This window comes from Typopeltis vanoorti, chromosome 10 (assembly GCF_054136105.1).
Source record: "Typopeltis vanoorti isolate ZY-2024b chromosome 10, IOZ_Tvanoo_1.0, whole genome shotgun sequence".
In the NCBI taxonomy this organism is placed as follows: domain Eukaryota; kingdom Metazoa; phylum Arthropoda; class Arachnida; order Uropygi; family Thelyphonidae; genus Typopeltis; species Typopeltis vanoorti.
Genome location: NC_143558.1, coordinates 31,572,396 through 31,593,655, shown reverse-complemented (window position 1 = coordinate 31,593,655; position 21,260 = coordinate 31,572,396). Strand labels below are relative to the sequence as shown.

The following is a 21,260-nucleotide window of genomic DNA, read 5'->3' as shown; positions in this document are numbered from 1 at the left end:
CAAGCATAAAGAAATCCATAAGTTTACCAGGGAAAAACCCAAAAGAAACGAATAATCTATAATCGACTATGCCATCATAAGCAGATTATAGATTACAGAGTCTACAGAGTTCCTGAAATAGGCAGTGACCACTACTTATTAGTATTGGAAACAATCCATAAAATAAAAGTTGAAAAATGTAGAAAAAGTAGCAAGGAAATAAATGTTAAGATAAAGAACTACAAACTAAAGAAAGAAGAAACAGCTGTTGAGTATAAAAGTAAAATAGACGAGAAGATGAAAGAAGTAGAAAAAGAGATATATGAAGACCAAGGTGTAGAAAACCTATGGTACAGGTTCAAAACACTTCTTCCAGAAACAAGCAAAGAAATTTGTGTGTATCATTAAATAATAAACAGAAGAAACATAAAACACCCTGGTGGACTGAAGAACTGAAAGAAGAAATTAAAAAGAAAAAGCAATTATGGAAGAGATACATAACATCAAAGCTGTAGGTTGATAGAGAACTATACAACAACCAAAGAAATAAAGTTAAAACCTTAGTGAAAGAAGAGAAAAGAAAATGCTGGGAAGACTTCGGACATACTTGAGAACAAAATTTTAAAGGAAACCAAAAACTCTTCTATAATGTTTTAAGAAGAATGAGGTCAGAGAAAGAATGCCCCATAAAATTTATCAAAAATAAGGATGGAAAGTTACTCACAAATTCCGAAGACATCGTGGAAAGATGGAAACAGTACTTTCAAGAATTATTGGAAGATGCAGGACACGGAAAAAATAGAACCCTAAGAGCAAGACACACAAGCAAATTAGAAGATCAGAGTGAAGAAATTCATGCAAATGAACTGTTAGCAGCAATAAATAAAATAAAACTGGGCAAATAAGCAGGCCATGACCAAATAACACCAGAAATGGTAAAGAATTTAGGAACGAAAGCCATAAAATTTCTTTTACACCTATTCAATGTTGTATGGAAAAAAAATTATTCCCAAAGACTGAGAAGTAGCTATAATAATCCCTATATTTAAGAAAGGAGACAACCGCAAATGTGAAAACCATAGAGGAATTTCGCTTTTAAGTGTTCCAGGAAAATTATATACCGGTATTTTAGAAGCTAGGCTTAGGAATCAAATAGAAGATACACTGGATGAAATGCAATATGGCTTTCAAAAAAATAGAAGCACGCAGGATCTTATCTTCAGTCTTAGACAAATATCAGAGAAAACATTGAAATATGGAAAAGAACTACATTCATGTTTTATAGATTTTGAAAAGGCCTTTGACCGAGTTCCCAGACACTTAATATGGCAAAACATTAAAGAAAAACAAGATACAAGATAACTTAATAGCAGCCATACAAAGCTTCTACAAAAGTAATAGAAATTATGTAAGAACCTGTAATAATAGATCAAAAGAATTTGAAACAAATGTAGGAGTGAGGCAAGGCTGTATCCTCAGCCCTCTTCTCTTCATCGTAGTAATGGATGAAATTTTAAAGGCATGCCAAACAAAAACAAAAAAGTTCCATTTAGGATACAGGAAACTGAAAGAAACCAGGATTTCACACATGGCTTTTGCAGATGATGTAGTGATTCTAGCAAATACAGCTGAAGATCTGCAGTACAATACCAACATTTGGTATGAAGAAACAAAGAAAAGGAATATGACCATAAATATAAATAAAACTAAAACAACGATCATATCTAGAAACCAACAAAAACACATAATTAAAATAGAGAATCACCAACTGGAACAAGTCCACTCCTTTAAATACTTGGGATCATATATACAAGAAGATGGTAGACTAGACAGAAATTAACAACAGGATAAGATGGGAAACAAAGCTATTCTATGCAATGAAAGGCCCACTCCTAGATAAGAAAGAAGTCACCCAAAATACCAAAATGGCAGCGTACCGTTCAGGGTTTCTACCAACATTAACATACAGTTGTGAGTCTTGGTGTTTAACAACAGGAAACACAAATAAACTACAAACAATTGAAATGAAATATCTCAGGAAAGTGGCACAAAAAACAAGACTAGACCGAATAAGAAATCAAACCATAAGAGACAGCCTTCAAGTTGCACCTCTGAATCAATTCATAACACAAGCTCAAATGAGATGGTTTGGACATCTTAATAGAATAGAAGAAGGAAGAATAGCAAAAACTGTATACGAAAGCCAGAAAATAGGAAAAAGAAACATATGCATACCCAGGAAAGGTTGGCAAAAGGAAATTAAAGAAAAATTGGAAAAGAAGGGAATTAACTGGAAAGAAGCAAAACAACAAACCTTGGACAGGACAGCATGGAAATCTCTTTGGCAAAATCTTGATGCTTAAAAGCATAAGAGATCATAGACGAAGAAGAAATCCTTCATATTCATTAATTTTTTTTTGTAATATGTGTGTATGTGGTCTGTTCTTCTGTATTTCTTGAGCAAATAATATTTTGTACAGGGATATGTATGAAAATTCAAAGCAACAAAGAATATACCCCCCCCCCTTCCCAGACAAGAATAGATTAAAAGCTTCAGCCTAAAAGAGATGAGATACAAAGTATATTATGTGTTCCAGAAAAAAACAGACAGATGAAACTGTCTGTTTTTGTATGTTGGTTTGTATAACAATTATAACTAACTCATCTAGAGAATTTTAACTGGCAATCTCTATATTTGTGTTAAGCAATTATTTAATATTAATTAAGGTACTCAATAACACAAGTGGCCTCTATACCTCTGTTGGCATTGAGAAAGTGCTTTGGATAGAAAAACTTTCTAAAAAAGAGATTATTTAAAAAAGATTCTAGATTAGAATGCAAAGAACATTTATAGAAGTCTTTCGGCTCAAGGAGTGTTCGCTGGTCTCAGATCTCACATATAGGTGGGAGACAATCACCCAAGTGCATTGACAGACACAGAAGAGCATTTCACATACCTGTCCTATTATAATAGTAATGATAGGACATACCTGTCCTATCATTACTATCATGATATCATGTCACAGTCAGGTAACATGAAATCAAGTTACCTAACTGTGACAGACTGCTGAACCTAACAATATAAAACAAAATGAAGTACTTACAATTGTAGTAACTTAATTTATTATTCCTGAAGATAAATGGAAAAAAATGTGGATTCATGTCATTTCTCTTATTGACAGCATAGGAAGCCAATGATAAAACCATCAAAAATAAACTGATGTTTGATGACTAGTACCCAACTTGAGGTACACTTTGATCAAAAAATAATCCTACAGATAAAGAAAAAATGCATTTTTACCCGGTAGTTGACTGGCCACTGCCAAGGTCTGGATGTGACTTCTCCTTCTTTTGGTTTTAATCCTGAATTTCCCTTTAAAAAAAAATAAAAATAATAAGCAGCAATGCCTGTTATTGTTTTACATCCAGACAGTAACATAGTAATAACAAAACATTAATATATATATATTTAATTGAGTATTCTTTAGTTCTAGATTATTTATTAACCCCTTAACGTACCAATTAAAAATCAGAAAGCGGTCATTTTTCTGCCAATATTTTGGGCGAGGGTGATTTGCTGGATCAAATTCATCGTTATTTGAAAAATAATGATGGATTTGTGCAACCGCAAACGAAATAGCCGATACACGCCGTTGACAACTTTTCTCGGCTGAAAGGAAATAGGCACAAGATTGTCTAGTGTCTATATTCGGTTGTATTTATATGTGAAACCAAAATTCAAAATCAATTTTGGTGCAATAAATAAAAGACGTGTCACAGACGTCTTTGTATGTTAAGGGATTGACCTGTAAAAAAACAACAACCTAATTCTTGATTAATATTTTAATTAATTAATGATATTAATGTTTGGCTGTGATTATTAAAATGCTCTAAGTCACAATTAAAACTTAATTATAAGATAAGGTTTAACAATGAGTGCTACACAGTTTGATATCAAAAGAAAGTATATAAACATTTTCAGTTAGGTGATGATAGATGGCATTATCAACCAACATGATACTATAGATGTAATCACTACAGAATAATAACGAGTTATAAATTTCTTTCTTAGCTTTCTTCTTCCCTGTTCCTTCTTTTCTCTTAACTCCTATATACAAATTACAGAGATGGCATCCTTGTTCCTATCCTTTGTTTCATCTTTTGGGAAATCTCTCCATTGTCTATTTGGTAAGCAATTGCTAGACATCATAAATTTGATGGATGCTGACACCATCAAAAAGATATTTCATACCAGACCAAAAGAACTATCAAACATACATAAAATAGGTATTCCTTTGTGATAAATGACCATTTGGAGAGTCCTTTATCCTCCAATGCAATTTTCCGATTCTAGTGGAGGATAGAATGGGAAAATTGCATTATCTACATAAAGAATACCACAGATTTCATCTCTAATGTGAAAAAACCTCCACCTTTGCTGATCTGACATTATGGTGAGCCTGGATCTTGTTTCTCTCTTCAATATTCCATTAGATATAAATATTCACCTGCTCTCTAAGAATTTTTCAGCTGACATCCTTAAATTATCTGAATTTTGCTGTTCATTCTCTGGCAAGATAATCTATATATATATATATATATAAGTGGAAGGTTGTACCATGGGTTCCACTTTGCCACCAGTTTTAATCATACTATTTCATGGAAATGGAACACGTTCTTCATTACTATCACCTCTTGTCTCTCCAGTTGGCTTCATTATGTTAACGATGTGTTTGCTGTTTGGCCATACATTGAGAATTAGACAGTTTCTTAGATAAAATGAACAACCTTTTCTACAGAATAAAATGTCAGACAAATAAAATAATGAAGTCTTTCCTTTCTTGGAATCAAAGAGAAAAGTGGATGGCTTTTTCAGCTTTTATGTTCATAAGAAGCTGATGTTCACCAAAAGATACATTCTCCACAGCTCTATATGCTACCCACCATTCACAAAAATTCAGAATTGTCAACAATTTTCCACATGGCACATTATCTGTTCTTCTGAGAATGTCTTTAGACTGCAATTACAATTTACAAAAGATAACATGATTCTGAACATATATTTTCCATCCCAAACTGAGGCTGTCCAAATCAGATTTTCATTTGCAACAAATAGTTGAGAAATCATGGGAATATCAGAAGGATCTATACTTAAGTTTTGTAGATCTGAAAAAGGCATGTGACAAGGTGCTCAGAGAAAATCTTTTCAAAACCTAATAGACAAGCATAGGTTTGAACATTATTCATAACTTATTTTAATGGTATTAACAACACCAAATGAAAGCTTTTCAAAACACTACAATTATATGGGATAAATGGAACATTATACAGAGTAGTATATAGTCTATATTTAAATTGTAAGTCAGCAATGGGAATTGAAGGAAATACAGGAAGACAGTTTGATAAAAAAAAAATCAGGGGGTAAGATAAAGATGCACATTATCTCCATTCATCCAATAAGATGTATATTATCTTATTCATCATCTATATGGATAACATTATGAAAGAAAGTGGCATTAAAAATTAGAATTAGAATTAGAAACTGATATTAGAAATGGAGGTATCAAACTTAGCTCTTTGCTTTATGCAGATAAAACAAAGAGCTAAGTTTGTTCTAAACACATCTAGTGCAAGATTCCAGGATTCTCTAACTAAACTGAATAGCAGCTGTACCAAATTTGACATGAAAATCAGCAATAAAAAGAACCTGATTTATGCTGTATTATTGTTTTCAACATCTCTTACATGTTCAGATGTGCAGATCCCCCCCCCCCCAACCTTCCCATCTGGTCTACAAATATGGTAATTTGTAGACCAGATGTAGAGGTTTTGGTGATTATAAGAATTTTACTTGCTTAAAATCTGGAGATTTTAAGCAATGGTAAACAAGCCACTTTAATGTTGTACTCACATAGCAACTTTATCACTTTGTAACATTCTTGATTATTAATTATTATTATTATTATTTGACACCTCCAGGGAGTCCAAAGACTCATCGAGGGAGAATGTGCCAACAGCATCGAATGATTAATCCCTTCCAATGTAAGGAAGCATGATTACGTTCTTAAAATCTTGCTTCAATACAGGAGTTGTCAGAGGTGTATTAAGAATTTTGTTGACTGCCTTGAGTTCATAACCATTGAGAGCAAGGTTATGCCTCGGGTAGTGCAGTTCTTCATTCCTGTTAAGTGATGTGCTGGACATCTTGTATGCTCTATCTCATAATGTTTTAATCATGCCTATCATTTGTAATTGATGATGGATGAAGGAGCTAAAAATTTTCCAGTTGCAGATCTTTATTGAGGTCTCATCAATGGGAAAGAGACCCAGAGGTGATACAAGGTTGAAGTAATGCAAGTCATATTTTCATATACAAGTAGCCAAAAGGTGTCGTACCTTATTATTAAAATTCTCTGGATTAGAGATAGTTGTTGGACGTTTTTCCACTTGGTTATACTATAAATTAAAGATACCAAGAAATTATATTCTTGGTTTAATCCTTTATCCAAATGTAAACAAACAGTGTTTGTATGTGAAGTGCCTTTACGATTGTATATAGAGGCTAATGACTTCATAATCAATTGCCTTAGTATCCCATAATGCAAAGCACATATCCTTATCCACATGTATAATGCTATGCATTATTTTGAGGGCAGGGTCTGTCCTGAAAATACCTCAGGCACAAACTTTGTTTTCTCACAATTAAGGACAGCTGGTTGTCACTAGCCAATGAATTACTTTATTTACAAAAACAGAAGTTTCTCACCATTATATATGTGTATTTCTGTTACATATAACTGGATGGCAATTGTCAGCCAGATGTCCTTAATATATAACCCTTTTTTATTTTCTTTTGGAAGAGCACGGTGATAAATACAACAGTGAAAATTTTGTCCTATTAAGCATTGCTTCTACAATTGGAGCTTTATCACTATGGCATCTCTTTCCAAGTAAAAATCTATCTTTTATCATCGAAATAAAATAAAAAAAGTTTAAAGAGATTGAGATAAAAAAGCTATCAAAGCCTGAAGTTAGAAAAAATAAAAATAAAATAATAAAATAAAAATGCAGTCTTTTGATGATAATCAAAAACATTAAATGTAGTGCACTGATTCCTAAGCATAACAAACTACTCCAGCAAAGTATCCAATATGCCCATTACAGCAAAGTTTTGTAATGCAAAGCTGAACATTTGCACCTCATCTTGGTCTAAATGATTCAAATATTCTGATGGCTGGATGCAATGTCCTAAAACTCTTCATGGATTATCCTTTAAAAATGATGTGTCATAAAGGTGCTCCAGAATATCCTGATACTGTAAACATGGAAGGAAAAACAGTTAAAAAGTTTAATGAAAGATTATGACAAGAAGGATGTGTTGAATGCAGATGAAACTGGGCCTACTCTACAGACTGTTTTCAAAAAACATGCCTGTTTGAAAAAAAAAAAAAAAAAAAGCTTTGGCTTTCTAAGTTTCCCACTATTATAGGTTTCTTTAGAAGCACTAGTGTTTTCTAGAGAAATCTAGAGTGGTAGTAAAAAAGAAAGAACTAAAATTTTGCTAGCTAAAAACATAACAGGCATACAAAAAAACGTAAATTGTTTATACCTGGCAAGTAGTAAAAATCTAGATGCTTCAAAGGCATGAAAACATTGCCAACCAAATATAAGGCAAATGCAGAAGCCTGGATGACAGCAGACAAGTGGGTATGAAAAGTGGGTATGAGACTTTGACAATAAGATGATGAGAAAAAAGATAGAAAATTTTGTTGCTCATATTGCACTACTCTGATAGAAATGATCTGATCTACATAAATAAAAAAAATCTGATTTATATAAAGAATTTATATATTATCAGGTATATTTTAATAAATGAATGATCTTTGTCATTAATGCAGCCAGTGAACCAAGAAATAATCCAAGCATTTAAGACCTGCCTGTTACAGAAAAATGCTTCTGAGTCATATTTTATTAAATGCAGACAATTTGAGATAATACAGCAGATTCTTAATGCTATGCACTAGACTTGTACAGCATAAGATGAAATTACTGATAACATCATTGCTAAACATTTCAGACATCAAGCTTTACAACCCAAGCAAGTCAGACCATGGAAGCTAAGATTATATTATAATCTTGGGAACAGCAGGCTTTAATGAAATATTATGAAAGTACTGTTGACCAAGGTTTGACTGCACAAAATTTTCTGACTAAAACATCATGTAATCATACATGATGTTTTAGAGGGAGTCAGCAAAGTATCTATAAATGCCTTATTGATTTTGATAAAGTTTGCTTGAAGCAAGAATTACTCTCAATTGTATTTTGATCTGATAGTTTTTAACAGCAATCAATGTAAATATCAGGCTGCACTATTCTCCCTCCCCTTTTAATTACAGTGCTCTCCTTTCACATGTAATCCCATGCCAGTGCAAACGTTGCTGATGTGATGAATAGATTAAATTAAAAATATGTGTTCTGTATTTAGCAAATGAAACTTTCAGGGTGTGGATTGTAATGTCTTTTGACTGGAAATTCAGTTTGCTATCATGAAGGTTTTGACTTTTGACTGGAAATTCAGCTTACAACTGTGAGTTTAAAATAGCCCTGGTTCTTGGAGACTCAAACTGGAACTTTTCCATTGTTTGTTATAGCACATCATTTCACCATGGTAGCATTTATATGCATTTACAATGAGTACAAAAAATAAATCATTATTTTGCCCACAACCAATAAGACCACTGTTATGTCTGGTATGTCAACTTCAGCACCTTATACATATCTCAGTAATTGAAAATTCTTTATGTTCTGATTGATACCACTCCTTATATTATGCTCACTGATTAAAATAATAATTAAGAAAGAATGAAAGGCAAAATCAAAATTCGAATGGATAATTTATAAAAAAGAAGTTTCAACAAAAATGCAAAAACGGATTGCAAAATTCATGATAACATGTCTCCAAAAATGGGTTACAGAATTTAAAGGATTAAAGAGTTTCCAAAGAACAAAAAATTGAAATCAGAGAAACTGACTTAATAAAAAAAAAAAAAAAAGGGGGGGGGGGTTTGAAAATATTTAATCCCTTAAATTATTTTGTATATGTTTAAAAAATAATAGCAAAAAATAACCATACCTGAAACATAACTGCATGAGATTCAGCAAACCTTTCAATAAAACTTGGGGCATAAACTTCAAAACTCACATTGGGCACTAAGCAATAAAGTTAGATAAATATATTCACTCAGTTACACAAATAATTTTATAGCAAACTACAAATTTTTGTTATTGACAGTATGTGTCATGTTTATATATTTTAGAGACTTCCATCATTTTTTTTTTAATTATTTATTTGTGCACATGTGTCTGTCTGTCTTCCTGGCACTTTCAAATAATGGCCAGTAGTTATTGTAAAAAAATTTTTTTTTTTTTTTTTTTTTTCAATACCTTACAAGTGGTTACATCAATGCAGAAAGGAAAAAAATATATTAACAGTTAAGGTTTATAAACAAGTACTTGAAATTAAAAAAAAATATATAGATAGATATATATGAAGAGCCAAAGGCTTCAATTCGGCGACATATGACTTGTTTAAGTTAAGGGATATTACATCCCATATCGTTTCTCAGCCGAATAAGAAACTCAAAGAGTTTCATGCCGAATATAGTAGAAACTATATATAAAGTTCAGCGATTCCAAGTGTAAGCAAATACCTGGATACTGCAGCAACTTACCCTTAAGGTAGTGCAAGCTGAGGCAACTCATGTCAAAGGTGGAGCAAGTTCCGATCACTATTCTTGATATTTACCCATAATGTCAACATGAATTGCCTCAGCTTGCACTACCTTAAGGGTCAGTTGCTGCAGTATCCAGGTATTTGCTTACGCTTGGAATCGCCGAACTTTATATATAGTTTCTACTATATTCTGCATGAAACTCTTTGAGTTTCTTATTCGGCTGAGAAACGATATGGGATATATATATATATATCTGATACAAACTTAAAGGATGTAACAGCTAATTTTTCTGATTAACTTTGACATAAAAAATGGACACACTATGGATGTTTTCTTGAGGAGATAAAGATTGAAAACCACAGTCCTTTAAGTTGAGTAACAGCCACTGGAGAGAAAAGTGGATCTAATGCATCACAGTTCCTGTTGTAAAAGTGCTTTTTTATGAAGCACAAGGCATGAAATCAATGAGCCAGAGTTTTGATGGTACTGTATTGAATTTTTAAGAAAGATGATGCCACCATAATCTTTCTCAAAAGTTAGGCACCACTGATATAGAAGTGATGTATCTCCCTGAGTCAGGGCTTCCTTTCTGTGTTATTATTTTTTGACAGCCCCATACATAACAGACTATAAAACTTATAGCATAATAGTGCCATGTATAGAAAAGCACATAAGAATTAAAAAAAGGAACCACTTGATATGCTCTTTGAATAACAGGAGATTGCAGTCCTAGACATACAGGTCAGTGCATCTACCCAAATGAGATGCCTCTCCAATCTATACTGAAGACTGTGGCACACTGTTCCAAAGTGTATATTGAAATCTAAAGAGATTTTGCAATGTAGTCTTAAAATGAGCAGATCTAAGAATGACAGATCCCCGTTACGTTTTACCTCCAGAGTAAACAACATTCCCTGATGTAATGAGCTTAAATTTTTGAAAAGTTCTATATAATAGTTGGCAAGATTGAGGAACCCATTGTTGTTGTTCCTTTGATCTATTTGTATTTGACAAGTGAAATAACCTGCAAAAATTGCAAGTAAAATCAAATAATTTTACAATTTGTCTTTAAAAAAATCTTTCTTCAGCAATTCCAAGAGATCAGTCAGTGAAATATTTACAAAAAGTGAGACAAATTAAAATGCCAAAAAGAGATAAGATCCCTTTAAGTAACTTGCTTAAAATTCTTCAGAGTTTCTGATTTAAGATGGAAGATTACTGGCAAAAGCCCAAAAGATTTATGGATAAATAGTGATAATATACTTAATCTTGTTAATATAGAAGCACTGCCTATAGACACAACCTAGGAGACCTAACATAATGAATCCAAACTTTATCTTTCAATTATCTTTTCCATGACTGGGGGGGGATTGAGACAGCCTTTCCGTGCCCCCCCTTGACAGTAGTGTTATCTTGTGGTACATTGTTGGTGCTTCAGACAAAAGAAGCCTCAGAGATGAATCACAGGTAACATGAAGCTAATGTCTCAAACAAGGCGTCCAAAGGTGCCAAGCCGCCTCCTGGACCACTTACAACAGGAAGACTTGGAAAGCAGTTTGTGCCTTTTATGTAATGAACTTTTACATGTTAAGATTTTCATCATTTGTTTCTGGATATTGTAATTGTACATTTGACTTGCCAGTTTCACAAAGCCATATGCATAAATAAATAAAATTCTCTTTTCCATGACTGGCCCTCATTAAGAACTTCATTTAATTTGTTAATTCCAGAGTTTGTTTTCTTATGGTGTTTTTTGTCCTAAACTCTGACTGCTTACCTTTTGTCAGAATAGATATAACAAGCTGAGAAAGAAAGAGTCTTTCTTTTTTCAAAAAAAAAAAAAAAAAAGAGGAAAGTTCCCCAAGGTTTTGGGAAGAACAGCAACACATCTACATAGAGAATATCAGGCATACTCAATAGGATTAAGGTAGGTCAGGACACCTGGCTGGCTAGTCCATTGTATAATAGTCTCTTCTTGAAGATATTGGTCCAACTTTTACTCAATGAGAACAAGCCAGCCAGGATAAATGTCTCTCCTATCACACCTGTATACGAATAAACACATGGGTCCAGGACTTCATCTCTATAAGTTGCAGCATTCGTGGTTCTGCTAGACATACAGGTCAGTGCATCTACCCAAATGAGATGCCTTCCCACACCATTATATTACCTACATCATAAGTGTCTCTTTCACCGATATTAGATGGATGATAATATGTCCCTCATTCACTTTGACAGAGCATGCCTTGTATTACTTTAGAGCAAACTGGGACTCATCTATAAACAATACCAACTCCCATTCATCTTGAGTCCAGTTAATGTGAAGCATAGCATCCAGACCACCTTTGTGAAGCTTTTTGCATAAGGAGGAAGCAGATACCAATGTTCCTGTAGCTGACAGCAGGACAGATCATAGCTGATGGTAGCACTCCTGTTTCAGTGGGCAGATAATTGGAGATAACAATCACCTAGTAGCAGTGTAGCTGATGGTCTTCCTTTACTGTAACTCTGGGATACTGTTTGTAACTGATGGAATTGCTTCCAGTCTGAAGCCTGATGATGACTCACCACTTGAATTCATTGGTTAACCACCTTACCAGCCATTAAAGATCACTCTCAAAAGCTTCGTGTCCATCATAAATTTCAATGTAATATCAATGATATTACAATTTTAATATGCACTTCGCATCCATGGAAATGTGGACGTATATATACGTCCTGGCCGGTAGCGTGGTTAAATGATGATTTGCAGCCATATCCAAGAATTTTTCTATCAAGAAATGTTCTCACGCCAGACACGAAATGGAAAACTACTGCAAAATACCTGCTTTTCTGCCCTGGCCCATTTGCATATACTGCTGACAGTGCTACTCATTTGTATATGATAACCAGACTTGGCATCACTTTTTACAAAATACACCGAACTTTTAGATGTCCCTCCCCCCCAAGTTATCGCATTTTTTATCTTTGTTCCTTAATTTATGGAAAACAGTATAGAATTCTCTAGGACTTGCATAGTTGTAGAATTGTCTAGAATTTTTTTTTTTCTGCCTGAACCCACCTCCTTTCACATGCCAGTTTCTCTTTCACTATTCTCATAACCTTTTTAGCCTGCACCTTATACTCCTTATGTCACTGAAGAGTACCCTGCTATATTGCATAACATCTTCCTTCTCTACAATTTCCACATTATTTCAAAATTCATCCATTTCACCCCCACTCTATACTTATCCTAATCCTAGAAATATAATCTGACATGATCATCAGCAAATGGTCTTTAACCAAGTCTCTTAAACCGATCATATACCATGGTAGGTCACAAATCAGTTTCCATAGTTTGTCATAGTATGCTGCTCTGTAATTCACATATATCTTTTGTCCAGTGACATTTACACTTGTCTATGTTAAAACCACATCAGCACTCTCACCCATGGGGAATTATGACAACTCATCTATTATTGCTATATGAGATATTATTAAATCCAACACCTGCATCCCACGTGTTGCCTCCACATGTTCAGTAAAGTAGTTTACTGAATAATACATTCTCAAGCAGAAATGCATTCTTACATGCTTTCTATCATGCATTCACACATTCTTACATGCTTCCCATCAATGCTTTCATCCTTAAAGTTGCCCACTATTATCACTTACTTGTCAATTACCAATACAATCTGCATTAGCATTTCAGAATCATCTTTCTTTCTTTGCATTCACTGGCCTATAGTAACATCCCATTAACAGATGACCCTCTCTCACTAGCTTCCTCTAACTGCTTCAATATAGGCACTCTGTTTGTGCATTATGTCTTTACTACAGGCATTTCCATAGATGCTATTCTACTGAACTTGCCAAAACACCATTACTTCACTTTCCTCTAATCATGTACAAACCCAAGCAGCTGCTAGTCAATATCCATATATGGTTCAGCTCTAAACTCACTGAACCAACTTTTCATCCATGATTTTCTATCATTCCACATACCTTAGTTCTTTGAAACAGCCTTCCTCATATCATTTTCCCCAATGAATACAACCTCCAATTCTTCACAGATTAACAGATTCTTTTCCTCTCTCTAATCACTCACTCACTCATGCACGCACGAACGCATGCACGCACGCACACAGCACTATCCAACTAGCAACCTTCATACCAATACCATTCTATTTTCCAAAGGACAAACACTGCCTACTTATACTTCCCAGGTTGTACCAAGTTTCATGTGCAACTTGGCCTTCTTTGAATAGACCAGTAGGTCTGTTAACATCCACCTTGAAACACATGAAAACTATGTTTACTATCATCAGTATGGTAAAGTCAGAACTAGCAGACTGATCTGGATACCAAATGTTAGGTAGTATTTTTCAATATTTTGCAACCAGCATGCATGCATGGCATGGCATTAAGAAAGCAGATGAAGAATTTTTTTATAGAATAATATAAAAAATAGCCAAAACGCTACAAGTACATACCCATTTGACTGGCCAGGTGGATACTACTAGCTTTCCAACCAAAATTACAAGTTTTAATCCCATGCAATCATGGATGTTTATTCATTTCTTAGGTGGTAGATAAATTTCACTAACCCTCCTGCTTTGATTACAGCAAATATAATTTTCATGTTCTTTCAAGGCAGATGTTAGCTATCAGTAAAAGCTAATAACTTAGTCAACCAAAGTAGACTAAGTTACAGGCCTGTGAAACTTGAACCTTAGATTCTATTAAGTGAATGAAGATTGTCCTTCAGAGAACTAACAAAGTTTGCTAGTTAGATGTACGGTTGGAAGGCAGCATGGAGATTGTATCTATGAAGAACTTTAGCTGTTTTTCAGCTACTCCAGATATGCTCATTATGGACTGGCAGACCACCACTCTGGATTCCCACATCATACCAGATCGAACAGACAATAGTGCTGCACTTTAATTACAGGTCTCAGAGAGACTATTTTCACAACAGCATCAGCTATGAATGCTTTAATGTGCCAAATGTGTGCGAGTCATTCTATGACCAAACATATAGCCTGACTTAACCAAATTAATCTCCTTTTTATCTTGCCATGAGAGTGCACCATAGCAGGGCATTAATTTCTTATCACTGCTACAATTTGAATTATTTCTACTGCTACCTTGTTGAGTGCTCTGTTGTATAACAATTGTAATTTATGCTCTGAAAATTCTGGAGAGAAATCCACCAAAATAATAGCAACTTGCAAAATTATTATTTTGTTCTTTTGGTGATGTTTATGCCACAAAACACTGCTATGGCATTTGACATTGGGGCACATGCTAAGTTGTAATTCTTCAAAACTGAACGACCAACAGAATTACAGTTATCACTTCAAAAAGTGATAACTGATAAGTTAACAACAGAATCACTTCAAAAATATGTACACAGTCAATGCAATGATAAACTTTCTATAGGATTTTTAACATTGTTCTTCAAAATGTTTATCCTTCAAACTCTGAGAATAAGAAACTTTAGAATAAGAAATAAAATTCCTCCTGTTTTTTTTTCATGTAATAAATTTTTGAGTTATATTTGAATCATGAGTAAAAAGTTCTTTATTATGTAAATATACTGAACTGACTGCATTATTCATTTCTTAGACAATTTACCTTTGGAAATATAATTTACTAGTATTTACTAATAGGTGTCTTTCCTTTCTTTGGATTTAATTAAAAACTTCTGCATTATGAATACTTGTCGTTTTTGTTATTTCAATTTTTCTTTAATCTATTTTTTTTTCTTTTATGCTATTCTTAATTTAACATGCATAATTAGCATCATTGGAGGATCAGAATTTATGAGATGCAAAAAAAGGAAGGAAAGAAATTATACAATAATGAATCAAAGGGAACTATACTATTTCTGAATAGAAATCACGGTTACAGTTATCACATGGATATTTGTGAGAAATAAAGTTCACTATAACTAAGCAGATAAAACAGCTCGTTCTACTTGATTTTATTCTCAACTCATCGAATACAACATGAAAAACAGAGATGAAGCTGAACACAGTCATTTAAATTATCAGTCAAAATGACAAATCAGTTTAATTATAAGTACATTTATAGACAAATACATGTGTGAACAAAGCACATTTTGTTTTTCTTACATCTCTTTATTGTCTTTAATGAACAAATTTTCTTTGCTCACATATGCATTTGTGTATAAATGTATGTGTCTAATGTTCGATTTTATCATACAAACTATAAATACCTGTATGGAAATAACAAAATAAACATTAGTAGCTATTGTGTCTATGTGTGTGTGAGTAAGTGAGTGAGAGAGAGAGAGAATAACTGCACATGCATAATTAGCAGCACTGGAGGATCAGAATTTACGAGATGCAAAAAAAAGGAAGGAAGGAAATTATACAATAATGAATCAAAGAGAACCACACTATTTCTGAATAGAAATCACAGTTATCACATGGATACTTGTAAGAACATAATGGAAAACAAAAAATGAGATATAAGCTAATCAATTTGAAAATTAAAAATACCTTGAATCAAAAAAAGTGGGCCCATAAGCCTTTCCAGATTTCAGAAAGTATAAATGGTAAAATTTGCTTTACAGGGATGTGTTTGCACTTATTAAGAATACCAATCAAGAGTACACAAAATGTCTTTTTTTTTTTATCTCATTTCATCAAATTTTTTAAAAGCACTCTGCTATCAATTATTATATAATTAATATTATATAATTATAATTATCACAGAATCATATATTATTATTCTTCATGGAAAACTTTCATACCAGTAAAATTGCTAATGTTCTTAATTAAAAAAAAATAATAATACACACAGTATATAAATGGGATCCACTCACATCGGGAAAAAATATTGTCTTCCACATTCCAAACATTATTTTTGTCTCTAATATTGGGGTTACAGGTAATCTCCATCTGTTCATAACCCCTGTAAAAATGGTGATTCTAATGAATTATTTATATGAATATCCTCCACATTAATAAACTTTCATTAAATTAATTTATTAATTAAAGAATTAATAAACATAAATTTCTTCTTTATAATATGCACAACAACTGCATATTTATTGAAGAGTTTATAAAAAAACCTGAAACACTTTCAAGAATTATAAATGGTATTAAAACTTCAAACATATTTAATCATACCTGAATGAAATTAGTTAAAAGATAATAACAGTATTTAAAGCTCATCTAATGGGTTCCCATAAAGTAACTACGAGGATGGTCTGAAAAGTTATCAGCCTAAAAATGAAAAAACTAATTTATAATTTCAAAATTATTTTTATTTTTCAACATAATTTCCCTTAAGACTAATACATTTATTCCAGAGATGCTCCAGCGCCATTATCCTGTCCCTGTAGTGGTTCTCAGTAATATCTGCAAAATATCCCTCTACAGCTGCAATCGCCTCTTGATTCGAAGAAAAACGCACCAGCAAGGAAGAGTTTTAGTTTAGGAAGAGATAGAAGTTAGAGGGAGCCAAATCTGGGGAATAGGGTGGATGTTACGACAATTCATAGTGCAGATTCCTTAATTTTCCCATTGCCAAACCACCCTTGTAAGCAGGTGTTGTCCTAATGAAAGCTGATTTTTTTCTTCTGCAAACCGGGTCTTTTCTCATGAATTTTTTTGTCTAGTCTAGTTAAAAGATTGGAATAATATTCCCCAGTTATTGTTTTACCCTTTTCAAGATAATTAATAAACAAAATGTCTTTAGCATCCCAAAACACTGATGCCATGACCTTTCCTGCTGATGGAACCGACTTTGTCTTCTTTGGCGGTGAACAGCTGGCTTCTGTCCACTGTTTTGACTGTTGTTTGAATTCTGGTGTGTAATGGTGAATCCAAGTCTCATTCATTAGTAATAAATCAATGCACAAAATCAGTTTTATTCTTGTTAAAACGCTCCAGGCACTGTTCAGAGATTTTCATGCGAGTGCATTTTTGAACTACTGTGAGCAAGTGTGGCACCTATCTTGAGCAAAGCTTTTTCATTTGTAATTCTCATGCAAAATATATCCTACACATTCTTTTGAAATGCCTATAGTCTCAGCAACTTCACACACACTTTGACTTGCCGATCATCCAATACTATACCATGCACTTGATCGATGATTTCTGGTGTTGTTACGCTTTTTGGACGTCCTTCATGTGGATCATCTTCAAGGCTGGTATGGCCACGTTTAAACTTGGCAGCCCATTTCTTAATTGTCAAAAATGAAGGAGAACAGTGCGCATAAACCTTAATGAACTTCGAATGAATTTCTTCTGGAGTTAAATCTTCTTTTACAAAGAATTTTATAACTGCACGATACTCAATTTTACCCATTTCAAAGGATACAGACAACACTTTTGCTACAGACAGCTGTATAAAACAAACTACTTGATAGAATGACTTGCAATTCCACATGGATGCTTATGACAAATGTACCAACTTAGAAAAAAAAATCGTGCTGATAGTGTTGCCATCTATGGTCGAGGCTGAGAACTTTTCAGACCACCCGGGTACATGCAAATAATATTTGAATGCAGAGAATATTTAAATACAAAGAGTACAAGTTTTTTCACCTTCTAGACTTCATACAGTCAGAAAAAATTAACCATATAGAAATTAAAAAATGATTTTCATCATCATGAAATGTACTCTCAGGGAGCATACATGATATTATGATAATACTATATGAAAGGATACATCATTACCTAACTTACTTTCTCAAACAGTGTGCTGCAGCATATTGGAAAATATGCTGCAGCACACTGAAGACACATGAGGGAGCCAAAGGTTTGTCACCAAATTTTGACAGTAAAAATTATTTTCATCCAAATTACAGTGCACGTTTGCTATTTATACAATTATATTTGTATAAATATAATTTATACAAATTTTCTACATTATACAAAACTTTCATTAGTGCCTCCATAGCACAATTGGAAGAATGATGGTATGTTGCACTCTTCGACTGGAAAAGGCCCGAGTTTGATTCTTGTCATGATGGGAGGAATCTTTAATTGTTTTTTTTTTTCAATTGAAGGTGAGTTAGCTGATCTCATACAGAGGTAGCAGGGCTTTTTCTCATGGAAGCTTGGGTTTTTCATCCTGCATACAGACAAATTGGCCTTTAGGCCACAAGCAATTTAGAGACAAAAAATACTAGTCGTGGTGAGCAGTAGATTGTGTTGGTGTAGATGATGGAGAGTTGTCGAGTAGTTGCCCTCCCTCAATGAGTCTTTGGACTCCTTAGAGGTATCACAAGCCACCAATCAACAATCAGTAGTACGTCATCAAGAACAATTTCACATTGAAAACAAGGCAACTGCATAATAAAATTTAAAATCTCTCTCAAATTTTTCATTTTGGTTATGTCTCACTATAAAAATAGATACTGTAATAGAATTTGAATACGGTCAATAATGTAAACTGTAAAATACTATAAAATTATGGTTAATTACATGAGCATCCAGCATTAAGAACAAAGGTGTGCTGCAACAGAAATTTGCATTGTTAAGTGTGCCACAGTCTGAAAAAGTTTGAGAACCACTGACCTAACTTACAGTTAGCCTCTCTCGTAGCTCGGTTAGTTTTGCTTTGGCTGGAAATGACCTGAGTTTGAATCCAGTCTAGGATGTGAAGAACCTATATCAGGGATTTTCAGTTGAAGGTGAGTTAGCAGTCTCATAAGAGATGGTAGGTTTTTTTCTTCTAGAAACTCAAGTTTTTTGGGAGAGATAAAGAACAATTGTTCCTCTTGACCATAAAAATAGATTATAACCAACAATTTTCCATTGGTTTCATAACATGGTGCCACACCTTACTGTATGGGTCTCATGGCCATTGTGTCATCATTTGCTAACTACCATTACTAACCTCCTATCTACAATTTTCCCTTAAATTAGTCTGTTAGAACTCTAATAGTGTCAGTACCTAGGTCTTCTATGGCACTTCATGTATCAGTCTACCCAGATCTTGGACTTCCTCCAGATTTTTTTCCTGCCATTCTGGCAATAAATAAACACTTGCTGATATGAAAGATCTTTGCATGAATTGAAGTAAGTTTAGCATATGAATGTCACAAAATTGCTGATTGAAGCAACTTCTGCAACAGTGCATGCAGTACTGGCATAAGTCTCAGAGACAGGCTTCTCTTTGATTCATGTTGGAGATTTAATGGAATATTAACAGCACTGAGAAAGGATTAAAACTAATTTTAACAAACCAAATGCTTCCAATATTTTGTCTGTCACAGAGACATCTTCAGGGATTACAAAAAACTTTTTGTAACAACACACACAAATACAATACAATGATAAGTAAAACAAGTGAGCAAAACTAAAGTCCTATCTGGGTGGTGCACCCTCTATGGGCATTTGCAGGTGGCCTAGGATGTAAAGAGGGATCTCTGATAATTAATGTTTCCCAAATTTTGAGAAGTTTTATGCAACTTTATTTGTTTAAATTAGGTTGATTCCCGAGTGCAGATGCAGATTCAAAAAACAGTCTTTCTTTTTTGAATTTACTATGGTGGAGCATGGTGCTTTTTTTCAGGAGATCCTGTGGGTTGTATCCAAAACATGGTTTGCAAGGCCAGATTGACCAGAATCATGATTGCAGATGTATCACTTGTGCTCTTCTAACCGGATGGTTGCTGATCTGCCTGTCTGGCCGAAGTAAGACAGCTTACAGGAACAAGGTACTCTATATACTCCAGGCACTGAGAGAGGAGGGAGCTGATCTTTGGTGGAATGGATAAGGGTAGTAAGTTTGCGGTGAGGCTTAAAAGTTGTATGTAGGTTGTACTTTTTTAACGACCTGGCTATTTTTTCTGATGTGCCACGGATGTAAGGTATGGTGATGGCATTTCGTTTCTCATTACCCCTCGGATATACTGTTTACCTAAAATCTACAAATCTAATTCTCCCCTAAGACCTATAAGTAGATGCCACTAATGCCTTGCTACAAATTGTCAAAGCAGCTAGCTAACTCTCTGACCCCCCCCTCCCCCCCTCACTGATCTTACCACATCTTATGTAAAAAAACTCTATCCACTTTAAAAATTTAATTGAAAATCTTACTTTAAATAATACAGACATATTGGTCAGCTTTGACATCATCTCATTGTTTACCAATATACCCCTAAATGACACCTTAACACTCTTAAAAAATGTTTTTCCTTCTGATAACTTAGAACTTTTTTCCTTTGCCATCAATTCTGGTTATTTTTCTTGAAAGAACCAAATCTACAAACAGACAGAAAAAACTGCCATGGGTTACCCCCCCTTGCCAATTTTTACATGGAAAATTTTCAAAGACGAGCCATAAACTCTTCCCCTCTGAAATCTTCTATCTGGCTAGGATATGTAGATGATGTGTTCTCTATTTGGCTCATGGCCCAGACACATTAGACTCCTTCCTCAGTCACATGAATTCTTCACAGCACTTAAGCCTCAACACATGGCTTCTCTTTGATAACTGAGAATTCCAGAAAGCAAGTGATCTGCATAACAATTAAGTGACGGATGCCACATTCAGTGACTCCAGTCAAGTGACACCACA

General features: G+C 33.9%; 1 protein-coding gene across 1 annotated transcript in view; it reads right to left on the bottom strand.

Annotated features, from left to right (window-relative positions):
* Nucleotides 1–21,260, bottom strand: part of tw (Protein O-mannosyl-transferase 2) — a 303,353-nt gene that overhangs the window by 66,984 nt on the left and 215,109 nt on the right. The window contains exons 14-16 of the mRNA XM_090399620.1: nt 16,549–16,637; nt 9,116–9,192; nt 3,281–3,352 (exon numbers count right to left, since the gene is read on the bottom strand). Of these exons, the coding sequence (XP_090255746.1) occupies nt 3,281–3,352; nt 9,116–9,192; nt 16,549–16,637 (238 nt within the window). The remainder of the gene's footprint in view (nt 1–3,280; nt 3,353–9,115; nt 9,193–16,548; nt 16,638–21,260) is intronic.